The sequence below is a fragment of the Trachinotus anak genome, unplaced genomic scaffold, assembly GCF_046630095.1.
Source record: "Trachinotus anak isolate AG129_WGS33_773 ecotype Australia unplaced genomic scaffold, CSIRO_AGI_Tana_v1 ptg000014l, whole genome shotgun sequence".
Taxonomy (NCBI): Eukaryota; Metazoa; Chordata; class Actinopteri; order Carangiformes; family Carangidae; genus Trachinotus; species Trachinotus anak.
The window spans coordinates 9,784,500-9,800,271 of NW_027273865.1; the positions used below are offsets into that span (position 1 = coordinate 9,784,500).

The 15,772-nt window shown below is 39.5% G+C and overlaps 1 protein-coding gene across 1 annotated transcript; it reads right to left on the reverse strand.

Annotated features, from left to right (window-relative positions):
- Positions 1 to 851: 851 nt before the first annotated feature.
- LOC139631722 (scaffold protein ILK) lies at positions 852 to 15,049 on the reverse strand. The gene is made up of 13 exons (XM_071496197.1): positions 14,895 to 15,049; positions 13,444 to 13,716; positions 7,108 to 7,273; positions 5,762 to 5,857; positions 5,558 to 5,654; positions 5,376 to 5,459; positions 5,177 to 5,262; positions 4,969 to 5,078; positions 4,611 to 4,738; positions 4,285 to 4,406; positions 4,021 to 4,120; positions 2,582 to 2,712; positions 852 to 2,462 (listed from the first exon to the last, which is right to left on the reverse strand). Exons 2-13 carry the CDS (start codon positions 13,530 to 13,532, stop codon positions 2,313 to 2,315), a joined length of 1,359 nt encoding a protein of 452 aa, XP_071352298.1. The 5' UTR covers positions 13,533 to 13,716; positions 14,895 to 15,049; the 3' UTR covers positions 852 to 2,312.
- Positions 15,050 to 15,772: the final 723 nt, after the last annotated feature.

Sequence of the window (15,772 nt, forward strand, 5' to 3'; positions counted from 1 at the left end):
CACTGAGGACCTGATGCAGGAGCAGAGGAAAAGCAGAAGTGCAATTTCCCCAAGCAAAATCCAAAATGGTGAAGAAAGTAGTCAGATACTTTACTAATACCACACTGTAAAATACAAGTTAAGGAACTGCATTTAAAATGTTGCTTAAGTATGGTATTCATTTCTTTCAGATTTATATAGAAGAGTAATTCAAACTTACTCACTTAAAAACACAGAAAAAATAGAATATTAAACACACACATATTTGTGTATGAAATATTCAGTCAAAATATAAAACTAAATCAATTATGGCTAAAATTTAGAGAAAGAAATGTTAAGATTTGAAGAGCAAACAAAACACTGATTGTGGTTTAAATGAAATGCCCTTTGCTTTAGAGGTAATGAAGAAAAACTAATATATTTATATCTTAATGATAGAAGTTACTGAACATTTCACTCAACATTGAACTTTCTCTGCCTTTCAATAATTAAAGTAGACTGATGGAAAATATGCATATCTTGGTATTTTTTCATCAGATTACTTTACTTACTTTGCTCCCTTTGGGACATTAAGGTTGCAATGAGCTTCCTCAGTAATACAGTAATTATTCTATAATTTCCATTATTGTATACTGCCATTAGTCAGTGATTACAGGATCACCAAACTCAGCAAACAATTACCTTTTATATTCAACACTACAAAAAGATCACAAATGCACTATTCAACAATGAGCCAAATATCAGCAGTTAAATATCTCTGGCCTGATGTTGATGCACCTTTTTTAATTTTCATGTTTAACATGTCATAGAAAGACACATTTCCCAGAGTACCCACTAATGTCCAACTCCTACTATAAATCCACACATTCACATTTACCATATTTTTCCTTTTTAATATACTTATATATAAATACATACATTTGTATAAGTCATTCTTGATTTTGGCTTCAACCTGTGATTCAGCACAAACAAGCAAGCGGGTGGAGGCACAGAAAAGGCGTAGGTAGAAGAAACAACCCATGACATTGATATAAAGCAAGAAGTAACCTCGAGGCCCAAAATAATAAAAACGTGCGAAAACAACGGAACAGTTTGCAGGATGTTAATCCCACCCCTTAATGACCCAGTCACCTCATGTTGGCAGCAGCTTCTGATGCAGCAATAAAATTGGGAGGGAAGGCGGACTCCATGCTCGACAACAAAACAACAAAATACAACTGTACCTCAGAAATCCATGGATTAATTACAGTCTGGGTTGTATCATTCCTGATACTATAAGGAGTGAAAATAAAAACACTTGAGTGAAGCGCAAACACTTTCAGACATCTTGAAACAGAGGCTGACTATACGTTGTTCAATAGTACAGCGAGCAGAATTTAAATCATGATAAAACTGTTAGGTTAAAATTTTGAAGGGAAAACAATGAAAATGAACTAGATTACACTATTATGTTTGAGTAGTGTAGTTAATTATGTTACGTTATTACAATTAACAAGAGAAAATCAGCAGTCTTGTGATGCATCTTAAAAGAAATCTTCCCATAATTGCAATAACCAACACCAACATTTTTGCTTCACTGAAGAAAAAAAAGGTTTGTATGGCCAGTTTCGTACAGGATGCAGTCAGGGACCAATGCTCAAGACAGGCCAAGCTCTGCACGTCACTTCACAGCCAAGCTGAATGGCACAGCCCTGCCGCTGTACGCACTCTCACGGACACCACTCATTCACATACATTTTCTCATTAATCTCAGGTTTAAATGCTTAGTTTCAGACATGTGTCATGCTTGCCCAGTTACATACAGTTTGTTGCTGAAAACAAACATAAACCCTTTCCCACAAGACAAGCTTTGGGTTAATGTGTTTTTTCTTTTATTATAAGGGAGCAGTTACCTTATAGGGTGACTTTTTAAAACTCCAGATTGAAATAAGGCCTTAGATCCACATGAAGCAATGCTGCAGACTGTCATGCTGACCTCCACAGGTTATTCAGTCACTTACAGAAGATTGTACTCAGTCCACATGATTACACTTTAGAAGATGAACAGTCAATATTAAGTTCCTGCGCAGACAGTATCAGCGGATCAGTGACAAAGACGAGGACACTAATAAAAACTTGATATCACACTGAAAAAAGAAAACAAAAACGATATAAAAGAAGTGACTGCTGCTGGATTAATCTCAGAAGCAGAAGCTACAGTGGCATTGAATGCAGCGGTAGAGTGAAGAGTTTAAGGCAATACTGGTAAGCACCACACCACCATATCAGAGAGATATCTGGGGGAAGATATCCAGTAATTCATCGGTTCAGTACAGGTGGGCAGAAGAGGTTTTTCATTTGTCCTGCATTTTTTCAAGAATTGGCACAATCATGTCAAATTTAGGCCTCTTAGCTGGGTCTTCGTTCATGCATATCTTCATGAGCTTGCAAATGTGGGGCGAGATGCCAGGAGGGATAGTGGGCCTCAAACCCTCCAAGGCAACCTGAAGGCCAAAACAGACAGACATTGGATACTGTCAAATCTCTAGACAGATACTCCTGAATCAATTAAACATCTTACTACGTCTGCAAGTTTTTGCTGTTGCGCCATAGTACTACCAACCTTCATGCCTATTTCCATGTTAGACAGGTCAGCAAAAGGAACCTCTCTGGTCACCAGCTCCCACAGCAGGATAGCAAAGCTCCACATGTCGGCTGACCTACGGTTGATATCCTCTGGCTTCTTCTGCAGGGCTGAGCAGCACAAAGAGCAACGAGTGAAGGTTACATGGAGCAAACACACTGAAATAAACAACAGACACTGCCTCCCTCCCTCCTGAGCAAAAAGCACTTCTATACAAGCACAGCAAAGTATTTAGACAACACCTACAGGAGTGCACATTGGATGTAGAAGATATAAACTTTTAGGCTGAAGTGCAAAAGTTCTACATGAAAGGGCTGTAATATTGAAATAGATTGAACTCTAGCTGGAACTAGACTTTTTTCTACATAGGTTACACAGACAGCATTCAATTAAGTCATTTTATGTAAAGTCAAATACTGACCATAACTTAACATTAACAAGGTTTATATCAAAATAATCACATAAAAATCAAATATTTCTACTATTCTCTCAAAATGTAATTTACTTTGACAACATACATCAACACACTAAAATGCAGATGTGCTGTGTACACAGTGATTAAAATTTGACAAAAACAAAAAACATAAAACAAGCTCTTTAAAATAACATTGCTGCATAAGTTTGATGTTCTCAGCTATGTTAATTTAGATTAAAAAAAAAAAAAAAAAAAAAACAGAAATCACGATTTAAGATATTTAAAAAAATCCCAAAGTACCCTGAAAATGTTTAAGTCTCCACTTCCTTTACTCTCAAAACACTTATTTCAAATTCTTCCCAGAGGTGATGCATTAAACAGGAAGTAATTATTCATACATAAGTCATGATGGACATGATGGATAGCTTCTTCTGTTAGAATATACATTTTTTTCAGGGATTATAGTTCACTACATGTATTAGTTGAATGTGAAAGTCAATAACTCAGTTAGATTGTTAGACTCATTGATCTTTCCATCTGTTATTTAAAGGGTGTAAATGTTTAAAGACCTCCTTGCTAAAGATGAGGCCTCTTAAGATTCTTCACCTTAGCTAAATCTGTACATATGTACCTTATCAACAGTGACGCTGTCTGTGCTCTCAATTTCATGGCTCACTAACCACTATAACTACACTGTATGGCGATTGTTTCTATGGTAACCGATGGCTACCTCTCTCCTGCATCCCATGCAGCCGCGGCCATCATGCTCCATGCTCTGTAAAATTAAAACCTCAGTGCTGCAAAGGTTCCCTGGTTATTTTCTTATTTTATAACCAGTTTATGTTTCCATCTTGCTTGAATTTCACTGTATCTCAAGGGGAAATCAGCTGTAGATTACATTTGGCTCAGAGACAGTCTCGAGTTCCCTGCGTCTATTTTTCACACTCAAGCTTGTGTGGCTTCAGCTGTCACTTTGGATCTGTGCTGTATGAGTGATGCCTACCCTCAGGGGCTACCCATGCAGGAGAGTACATCCTGCCAGGACACTGGAAGGAGAACTTGACATCTGCCATGCTGATCCTGGCTGTCATGTCTTCATCTATCTGTAGAAACGAGGAACACAGAGTAAGATGTCACTGCAACAGTCATCTCTTTCTACTTGTCCGGTTTTCTGGATTACAACACAGTTTCTTTTAGTAGGTCATTTATGTACAACAATTGGGTAAATTCTGACCGAGAAAGTGAGGTTGACATCACAACTTCTTACCATAACACTCCTGCTGTTGAGATAGTGCCGAGGGATCATGGGTTCAAGTGTGTGTAAGAAAGCCATTCCACAAGCAATGTCCAGCGCAAACTTCACTGCCTGTGTCTGGTCCACCACAAAGTCTGACAGCAGGATGAGGAATAAATAATAATACGTTTCAGCCATTTGGATTTTCAACACATCACAGGTTGACAGTCAAATTCCTGCTGTACACAAAGTGATGGCAACATAATGACAAATGCTTAAGTGCAATAAATCACAAATTCCTGCAAACCACCAAAACCGGTGACAAGTACGGACTTTGTGACTGGAGTAGAAGTACTCACTGGTGCCTTCATGCAGCACGTTGTAGAGGGAGCCATAAGGCATCCAGTGTGTGATGATGATGGGGTGAGGGGCGGGAGGAGACTGACATGCTCCCAACATGGGTAGGACATTCGGGTGGGAAAATATCCTGGGATGGAGCCCAAGGGGGGAGGGGGGGGCAACGGGAGAGAGACAGACGGACAAAAAGAGGCAAAACCACAGAGGATTTGACATAAACAGACGTGTGGGATGCAACACCCACCAAAATTAAAAAAAAAAAAATACACAAAGTTTGGTTCAGCACAATGCAAACAGACAAATGAGTGACAATAACAGCAAAGAGTGGACGTTGTAATAAGGACAGGATTAAATAATAACCTGAGTTTGGGATACTCCTCGTTGAAGTCTCTGCTTTTCCTTGTGGTCCAGTCACGAACTTTTAGCACCTTAACAACAATTTCATTTCCTTGCCAGCGCCCTTGCCACAGCTACAGTCAACAAATAAATATAGAAAAAGTGGAATGACTGACATGTTGCTGGTCATTAGCAGCTCTGTATGAACAGTGAAGACAAGAATACAAAGTACCTCTCCTGACTGGTTCTCATTTATTTTAGCAAGGAGAGAAAGCTGTTTGTAGTCGACGCCTGCATGTTTGTTCAAAGTGCCATTGCCTAAAAACACAAGATGGAGACAAACCAAGTGACAGTTTGAAGCTTGGACAAAGCCCCTTACTCATGTGAAATTTAGCACAGAACCACACAGATGGAAAAGCTGTGGGACTCACGGGGTCGAGTTCTGGTGGTGCCTTTCCAGAAGGAGTCCTTGAAGGGAATTTTAGTCAAGCTCTGTCCCAATTTCTCAGCCTTTTCTGGGTGACAGAGAAATGAGAAAATCAACACAGAGCAACAAAACAGATATGACTGTTACTGAGATGCATTTAAAACTGGTGGAATTTAGTTGGGATACCTCTGAGGAGTTCACGCAGGTGTGGTTTGCCTTTGTCCAGGGGAGTTTCCCCATATTTGTTACAGATGCTCACCAGAGCCCCATTAGTCACGAGGTCCTGGGAAAGAGTCAAGAGTGGTCTCAGTGACATGTCCTATTGATTATCATGATGGGAACTGACACATGGACAGATGGGCCTCTTCCAACAGCAGGGGGTGCACTAACCTCAGCCACTTGGTCTTGGCCCCAGAAGCAGGCGTAATGCAGTGGTGTGTTCCCGTGTTCATTGGCTGCATTTGTGTCCGCTTTGCACTGGATCAGCTAAAAGAAAGAGAAACAAAGGATTATATGCAAAACAAAGCTGGTCAGATCTTGTTTGGGCTGTATACAGGGATGACTGTTAATGCTGCCAAGAAAAATCATGGGAGTGTGTCTTGCCTGTAGACACATACCAGAGGTATTGAGACATGACTAATATTAAACTCAATAACTGCCTGGCAGCTATTCTAAATCAGACACCCTGCAGCAGAAGCCTCACATTATGGCAAAAGTACTGTGCACAACACTGACATGCAGATTATCTTTGTATTTCTTTCATGGACTGACATTAATACCTTTCAAAAAATACAGTTATAAACCAGTCGCTTTGTGTTGTGTCTCTATTTTACCAGCTAGAGGTGCTTTACAAAACCCACATTACATTTACAACTACATGGATTTCCAGACACCAAACTGCATGTTGCAACTCTAAAAGTAAACCAGTGGGTTAGAAACCTTTAAACAGTATATATAGCCATGAGATGTGTCTTAAAAAACAACAGTGGAGTGCTGCAGGTTAGCCCTTTTTATGCTGCATTGGAGCTTGTGCAGACACAGACTATCAGGGAATGGTAGTCTGAACAAGCTCTATGTACCGAGTGTGCACAAACTATGCCTTTAAACATTCAATCATTTGATCTCACTTTGGTGAAGCAAATTGGCCAAAAATGTTCATCAGCCATAAATTCAGCCTACAGCTGATGCATTTGTCCACTTGGACAAATTGACTGGCCGAAGTGAAGGTGGAATAAACACATTTTGAGGAAAATCACTACCTTTTTCACAGCATAAAATCTTTGCTCTGTCCTCAAAAACTGTAGCAGTAAGCAGGTTTTTTAATCATAGCTGCAACTATTATAACATTAAATTTTCCCTTGACACTGACAAAACTTATGAGCCCTCCCTTTAGTTTAAAATTACTGATGGTAGGACTGCAAGAACAGACAAGACGTTTGTATCTATAATTGCTGTTCAGATGATGACATTTTAGGTTTCATAATATCCTGTGTTTATGAGTCCAACTTAAAGAGATACATCAACATTTTGGTCCCAATATATGATTTACTCAAACAAATAGTTGAAATCATATATTGCAATTCAGAAAATAGACCTTAGTTGGATCATCAGTTAGTTCTAATGACAGGGAGGTAATTTCTATTGTTACAATCACCTAAAAAGACTTTTACTGGGGAGGTACAGGAACCAGGAAGGAACCTTTTCTTGCTGCACCCCAGTGTTTACATGAATCTCACCTTTCCCACAATGTCTCGATGTCCATGGCTGGCAGCCAGGTGCAGAGGCGTGTCATCTCCACGGTTCATGACGTTAATGCGAGCTCCTCTCATGATGAGCATGTCCACCACGCTGGAGCGGCCTTCCCTGCATGCCCAGTGGAGAGGGCTGAAGCCGTGGTCATCTCTATAGTGAGAGGAGAGCATTCCCATTCATTCAGCACAGGCTACACAAAAAAATTCAATATAGCAGACTCAGAATAACTGCAGGACAAGCAGGAAATGTCTGTCCTCCCTGACCCGAGGGAAAGGAAAGTATATGAGAAACTTCAGCCCCCAAGTTATCTACATAAAGTTTTCCCTGCAAACCGCTCTGTGGTCAAAGGGGCACAGGACCAAGTGGTACAGACTGGGAGTGATTTTTGGAGCTTATGTGTTTTTGCTTTGACAAACAAAGTATCACTTTTCAAAAAAAAAAAAAAGGACAAGAAGTGTGCATTCCAGACAAAAACTGGGTGGGCAACATAAAATATACAGCTGTATGCAAACGTTTGGGCACCACTGGGCAAATGATATATTTAACTGATTATTGAGTGAAAAGAAGTAAATTCAACCTCTGCAGAAAACAGATTGTAATTGTGGCATGTGCAAAGGTTTGGGAATCCTACTAAGTCAGTACTTGGTAACTTAATAAAAGAAGTAGTTCTTTTCATCAAATGCAGCACTTTTTCCCCCCTAAATCCGTCCAAAGCACTTGTTTCCAAAATGACACTGGCTTGTCCAGACGTGCTGTGCCTTCAGATGTTGACTTTTTTGATCAGGTCGCAGGTAAGCTTTCAATCTGATGACTCTTCCGTGTAAACCTATATATTGTTATCTGTTGAATTACACCATGTAATCCTGAGAAGTGTTTCTAATATTTTGTCCACACCACTTTTCTCTGTATAACACAAAACAATTCAACAGCACTACAGCAAGTTGCTTTAGGGTATTTAATGCTGTCGTTCTCCGCTGAGTTATGAAAACACATTATGAGGAATTTCATTTGTACGTCTGTCATTTTCTCCCTCTAAAAAAGGAAGTTGATGCAACACAGACTGATAAAACAGCTAAAAGGCCCCTGGCACTCATCATTTCTCTTTGTCTCAGTGACACTGACAAAGACACATGTAGGACAGTGGCCTCGATTACATGACAGTGTAACTAATGGTGTAACTCCTCAGAGAAAAGAGATAAAGACTGAGAGATTAAGACACAGCACGATCTTAGTGAAAGACTGTCAAACAGAAAAGACAGAATGAAAACAAATAACGGTAGGCTGACTGTTTGCTGCACATGCATACACTCCAGCTGCTGCGTGTGATCATGTCATCCTTCATTTCTCTGCCCTCTCTTCCTGCCTGTGGTCACGTTTTCCTCTCATACAAAGTTTCCTCCCTCTGCAGAGTCTCTCCACTCCCTTGTCTTTTCATTCAACCCAGTCCTCTCCCTCTAAGTTACACTAAAACAGCTGGACTGTGCTGGTGATATACACAACTTTCCAATTCCATGTGTGCTTCACTGCTTGTGCCAAGACACTGGACAATTGCCCTGTCATTAAAGTTATGCTCTTATTCTGAAATTATGAGTAGGCAGACAGCATAATAATGCAATCTGAGAACTGAGGGACTATTATGAATCTGCAGGAATTTGAACCATCTGCCCCCCACTAACACCATCAATTCACTGGCTTGTATTCACACATCCTGCAGAGCTCAGCTCAAAACAGCATCGAGAGCCCCACAGAGACCCTCAGTCCCACAACACACATCTATCTGTGCATGTGGGTGACCTGCTGCAGTCACACCAGATCTGGTCCCAGTGCAATTTCCTCCCAGCCAAAAGGCCAAATCCTAAAAACTAATTAGCCTAAGCTTTTGAGAGAAAAACTCACTACAGGCTCTGTTTTCTGTGTCGAGTGCGTTTAGGAGAGGAGGTGGATTTATGATGAACCTAATGGCTGTATTCTTTAGAAGCAAGAATGCACACATGAACAGAAATATCACCCTGTTTATTTGTATGATCTTTGATTCACTATTTGCAAATGACTAGAGCTGAAATGGTAAGTTGATTCTATTCTATTTGGATAGTTGATTAACCATCAAACTCCTATCAGTGAAAAGCTTTCTCTGATACCAGCTTCCCCAAAGTAAAGATTTGCTGCTTCTCTGTTATATATAATTATTAACTGACTTCTCTTTAGAGTTTTTGTGTGTTGGGTGGACATCTGAATACATCACCTTGGACTGTGTGTAATAATGTGCCAAAACTGCTCTAACGCCAGTAAATTTGTCACAGGGAAATAAAACATATTGTTTCAGCTGTTTTGTGTTCCCATGTGCAGCAGCCTAATTTTAAACAATGTAATAAAATAATCAAACCACACAATATATGACCCATTTTACTACAAACAGGGAATAAAAAGCAAAGCTAAACTAGTCTAGCCCATTGAAAAATGACAAAATTTAGCATAATTTAATTAAAGGGCCTCACTCCTCGTAAAACAGCTAAACATGTGCTTTCGTGGTGACAATAAGTGAGGCTCAGCCCTCTGGGTTCTGTGTGTCTTTTCTATTCATTTTCAGGATGGATTTTCCCTCTAAGCTAGCTTCATCCACACAGAACCAAAGGCAACTGAATGCCAGGGTTTTCTTCAGCTCACCCCCTCCATTCTGACTGCGGTAATTTATTTCAAGCACTTCCACCTGCCAACAGAGCTCAGTTTAGCAGACGGAAAAGCCCAAGGAAGCGCCTCTGTCTGCATCCTATATGTCTCTGGCCAGACATCGCCGCCAGGTCATATAACAAGCATCAGCTGAGGGACAACAAAATCACAGAAACATCTAAGCAAATGAAAATAACATCCACAGAAGGCGAATAAACAAGTTCCCCAAGACTGTGCATGTGGGAAACAATAATGTCAGTACTTCTGGCTGATGTAACAATGTTTTTATGTTGAGAGACTAACTTCTCTAAGATTTCTTTTCTCAAGTCAAGTCAATGGAACAGCTCTACAATCTTGGAGAACATGCAGTACATGAGAAGAGCAGGATCTATGGCACAGTGGGCTTGAAATCTTCACCAATATCCATCATAACTTCAACTACTATAGCCCAGAGGGATGCACGGTGTATCTCTGCATATATTATCCTCAGGTAAATGTCACAAAAAAAATTGTTGTTATTATTGACAGCTGATCGTTAGGTCTGACGACATACAGCCTGACAACAGCTAGACTATACATAATAGCTATATAACACTGGACAATAGATGCAGACTTATTATTAATTCAGCTGATGATTAATTTTGTTTTGTTTGTTGTTGTTGTTTTGTTCGACTAGTTCTAATGTTTGAAAAGCTGGAGCCATCAAATGTTTGGCATTTGCGTCTGAAAAATAAATGATGATTCAATTATCAAAATAGCAGCCAATTAATTAACCAATCAATTAATCCACCAATTGTTGCAGCTCTAGACTGACTCCAACTTTGTTAGAGGAGTATTATTACAGTCGGTTCTTCCATCAGGCTTGTACGAATGTATGATAAAGAGTTGCAGAGTGTAATGCATGCATAGTAACTCTGCAGTGTCAGATAAGTATTGATAATATGTTTAGACTCATTCACATAAACTGCTCAGACTGCTTCTCAGCCGCAACAACATTTAAGATAAGTGCTGTCCTACCGTCAGTAACAATCATAAGTGAAAAGTAAAGTGCTCCGTTTGAATCATAATTCACACATGTACAGTGCTTTTTTTGATCAAAGACATGAATTTTAACTGCTCAAATGTGGTGATTTGCTGCTTCTCCATATGACGGTAAACTGAGAAAACTGAGACAAATCTGAAAGAAAGTGTATCTGACATTTTATAGACAAAGTGCTTACGGTATTAACAATTATTTGAGAAAATAATCGACAGATTATTTGCTAATGAAAAGTTGCAGCTCTAGACTAATCCCTTAACTGACTGTTTGAGCTCTAAATATAACTTGAATTAAAAACCAAATGGTGGTTCAAAAACACACACTATCATCTATGCTGATTTGCAAATAGAAATATAGCTAAAATAAAGTGGCAGAGTAAAACATATTCAGAGAAGACAGAGATGCTGACTATATTGTAAACACTAGGGAGAATTTTAAACTTTGCAATTAACTCTTGTAAACTTTGCGGAAATGTTGAGGGGAAATGAGTGGAGCTATCTAATACCGCTGGGAGACGAATACCAGAAACATCATTGGAGGAGGGGAAGGTGATGTGCTCTGCTACAGCTTACTGTGCATTCCTCTTGTGAAAAAAAAAATATATATCAACACACACACACACACACACACACACACACACACACACACACACTTTCTGTCCTGTCACACATAACTTTTCCTGTCCTTCACACTACAATAATCTCCTCCCCCTCCCTCTCAATTTGGTAGGTGGTAGATGGTTCCCTTAGGGCTTGTGTGTTATTCCTTGTAAGGAGATTCAGCATTCCACTACTACTCTACGTATGGGAGTTACATCAGTGTAAACACACCGTCAATGAGCAGTACAGAAACTGATATAGTGGGGATCTGATAGACTAGGATATAGTGGGTTTACTGAAATATAGAAAGGGAAGAACTAGAAGTTCTGTAGGAAATGAAAATGCAAGAATAGATGTGTTTCACCCACTGGGGGTGATATATCAAGCAGAAAAGGGAACTTGACATGTAATCGGCTAATGGACAAGTCATGTGGAGATGTATGTAGTACCCACACTGACTTATTGCAATCGTTCAGTCTCACAACGATGAGAAAATTGAGACAAATAAAAGGGAATGAGGCAAAAAAAATGACTCTAGCATCTTGCATGTGCTGATTTGATAGTTCAATTCTGCATATTACTATACTTCAACAACTATTTTTGGAAATTATAATTAAGGTCGGAATTAAAGCTTTTTTCCAAAAATACCTCAAACATGAAAAACACAACACTGACTAAATGACAACAGCTAGCTCTTGTCAGCCAAAATTTAAATCTTCCTTTAGACATCTGTGCTTCAGAAAGCATCAAAACAATGCCATGTTTTCATATCCTGTCTTGCAAGAATAGATCAGACTAAATAGTCTATTTCTGGGTGTTATCAGAGTTGTTTCTCTCTCTCCATGGTGCATTTCTCATGATTACTATGTGTGAAATTACAGGGTTGCTATGTTCAATTTTGCAACAGAGTAAACAAAAAAAGGCCTTTCTGTTTCCAGAGTGCTTTGCAAATGAATCAGTTGGTATAAAAGACAATTCAGCTAGTTGTTGATGTGCTCTGCCTTCCTTCTTACCATAAATGTACCAAAGCATAGGAAAAAAGACAAAAAGAGTTGAGGAGTTCCAAGGTACACACAGTTATCATAATTAAATGGATTAATTCATTCTGACTTTGCTTGCTTTGAAAACAAATACTGGTGGTCTAAACCCAGAAAAGTCCAAAAGACAAACTTCCAGGGTGGCCATCATAATTTGACTGGTGAGCTCTGCCAAGTTTTTCCTTTACAGAGTCAGCTGAGGATACAAAAGAATCTCAAGATGAACTGATTATCTGTAACTATCAGACAGATATTTTGTGTGCTAAACGTGCCAGATCTTACAGTAGCCCTCGGCGCTCTCTGCACCTAAATCTTGCATTAATACAAATGTCCAGCCATTTCTTTTTTTTCCATTTCTGTAGAGCCTTAATTTGCAGCAACAACTGCAAGCGAAACTAACTCTACCATCACAGCACGTTTCCTGTCCAACATCATGCTTTTGAATTATTCCGCTGGCGTTCCAGGCATAAACATGTGCCCACAAGGAAATGGGTTCAATCTCAGGCCACAATCTCACTGGGGACTGAAAAGGCGGGCTCTCAGCCTGCACGATGCAACATTTAAAGTAAGCAATGGTACTGTAGTGTAACCGATGTTGCCTCGAGATTCTGATTCACTGATTCCAGCATCACAAATTCACGTTGTGGAAGTCACGTACAATAAAGTGCAATTGTGCAAAAGTAACAAAGAAAATGGTAAGCGGTAATCTGATCACACAAAACTACTGTCTGTTCACTTTTACATGATTCTTATGTCTGTATAAATATTTTCTTTAAGAGGAGCTAATTAAACCATCAGCTACATTTTAATCAGCTCCTTAATGAGAACAAGAGCCTGCTGGACATGAGTTCATTCTTAGGGGAACTGTGTGCTAATTCTTGACTTCACCAAAGTAAAATTTTATTACATTGGATTTGCAAATTCTGGATACCATTAAAACTGACAAGAAAATACATACACAAATAAAGCTAAGCTCACCCTTGGTTGAGGTCATTCTCTGTATTGTCCAACCATAAGCGAACTGCTACTGCATTGCCTTCCCGGCACTGCGTAAAGATGTCATCCATTTTGGCTTCTTGTTCTTGTTCTTGTTCTTCTCTCAAGGTGCGCCCGTCAGAGTAGATGCAGAATGAAACTGGGACAGTTGAGAGAGGCGGCCCGAGGGGTTCAGGAGAGTCCTGGCCAGCATCAGTCCCTCATCTGGGACAGTGAGGGACACAGTCAGAGGTGCTCAACAGCAATCCAGCAATCCTGAAAAAGGGGAAACACAAACAGGAATGTCGCTCTGTTAAAAAACTTTTCTATCAGTACGAGTTCTTTTCCAGCCAGGTTTTGGTTCGTCACTCCAGCGTTAAATTCTGTTTTACAAACCCAAAAAGAAGAAAGCCAAGCAACCCAGAATGCTTGTATTGAATAACCTTATCCACCTAAGTAATACTGGGTGGATATGCTGATTACAGCATTGTGACTCACAACACTTGGCTGTGACTAGCACCCTGTGCACCATGGTAGATAAATATTTTTTGTCCAGCATCATGCTCATTTCCGTACATCCTTATTATTTAAATTAGTTAAATAAATAAGGATTAAATTAAACACTTGAGGTTTTTGACCATCAGACAAATAAAATAACCTATTTGCAGAGGATAGCCCACCCATTTTCTGACATTTTACAGACAAAATAATCAAAAATGATTGAATCAAATGATTAATCAAAAAAAAAAAAAGACTCATCAAAGAAATTAAATGATGGGGAAGTTCATGCAATGTGAACGACACCTTCACCTTTCATATTTCACACAGTCTGAACTATGATGAAATTGCAAGACATTACTGAAGTCTACGACAGGTTGTGACATGATTTTTAAAAAAAATGGCAAAAGACTAGGATTACAACCTTTTAATTACAACACCCATGAATGAAAGAATACAAGTCAATGTTTGAATGTGCCAGACTGAGACAGAAAATGTTATGTTAGATGATAGTAACACCACAGCTGCAGGCCGACTGAACATAACATTAGTCCACAGTTTAAATAAACGGGACTTTGACTTAACTTAGTTAACATAGACAGGGCAAAGATGTGGACTCACAGTAATTAGTTCCCAGCAGCCTGACTAGCTGCGCTGCTATCCGGCTAACACAGGGAAGCAGCTCATTTCACTTAGCTACTTCTCCCCTCATCTCCGGGCAGTACCACGGTGTGCTTTCATTACAGTGGACAAAATAGAAATGACTCCATTAGCTCCATATATAAACCAGCATCCCCTGGTTGACCGCATGAGCCAGACGCAGGTTTTTGCTAACAAGCTAACCCACTAACCTGACGCCGCGGACTGGCTCACTCACTGACGCGGAGTGACTGAGAATAAAGACATTATTTCGCCGTTTAAGTCAAGTCACACTGAAAAACGAAAGCCGGACCTACCAGATATGCTCGCCTGCTCCGGTGTGGTGCAGTTACGGAGCAGGAGTTATTATCAGCCTTACGTTATCGGCAGTGGACCGACTGGCGGGGGACGTCCACACCCTCTTCGCGGCCGCTCATACGTGAGAGGAAGAGGGACGCGTCCCCGCAGAGGCCGCGGGGAGAACTGCAGGAGGCCGAGTATCTACCGCCTCAGGTCATGTTTATCTATCGCCATCATTATCGTTGTCTAATAGCGCTAATGACATTTTATCAGGATAATAACCACTTATCAAAACAGTATAATAAAATAATAATATAATAATAATATCAAAAAAAGTTATTTCTCATCACTCTTTCTTTGCTCTGACTTGCAAAGAAAAACTAAATCTATTATAAAGACAGGAAAATGAATTCAACTGCAGCTTGCAAACAGGCATGCTACATATGATGGTTGTTTATGGTGGTGTCTGACTGAGAAATGTGATGTTAGTAATGGACAATCTGTTTGATCTTATATATATCAATATAAAACCCTACTAAACTGTAGCTCCATGATGCTATTATTATCTTATGCTTTTCCAATGTAAAACCTCCCTATACCACTGTGTTACAGTAGGGGGGTTTACTATGGATCTAGCTAAATATATACGTTATTGCTGAAAAAAATATCTTTTCTCCGGCTGCTGATATATATACACACATGTTAAAAGAAGTCGGATGGAGGGCAGCCCAAATAAAAACGGGACATTTTGTGCTTTAAGATTGTACTAATTTTATTGACTATTTAACAATTGCAATGACAATGCATTTTATATTATTGTATATGGCCTATAATGTGATATGATGCATATTATGTTGAATTGTAAACGATTATGTTCAAACATAAAAAAACTTCT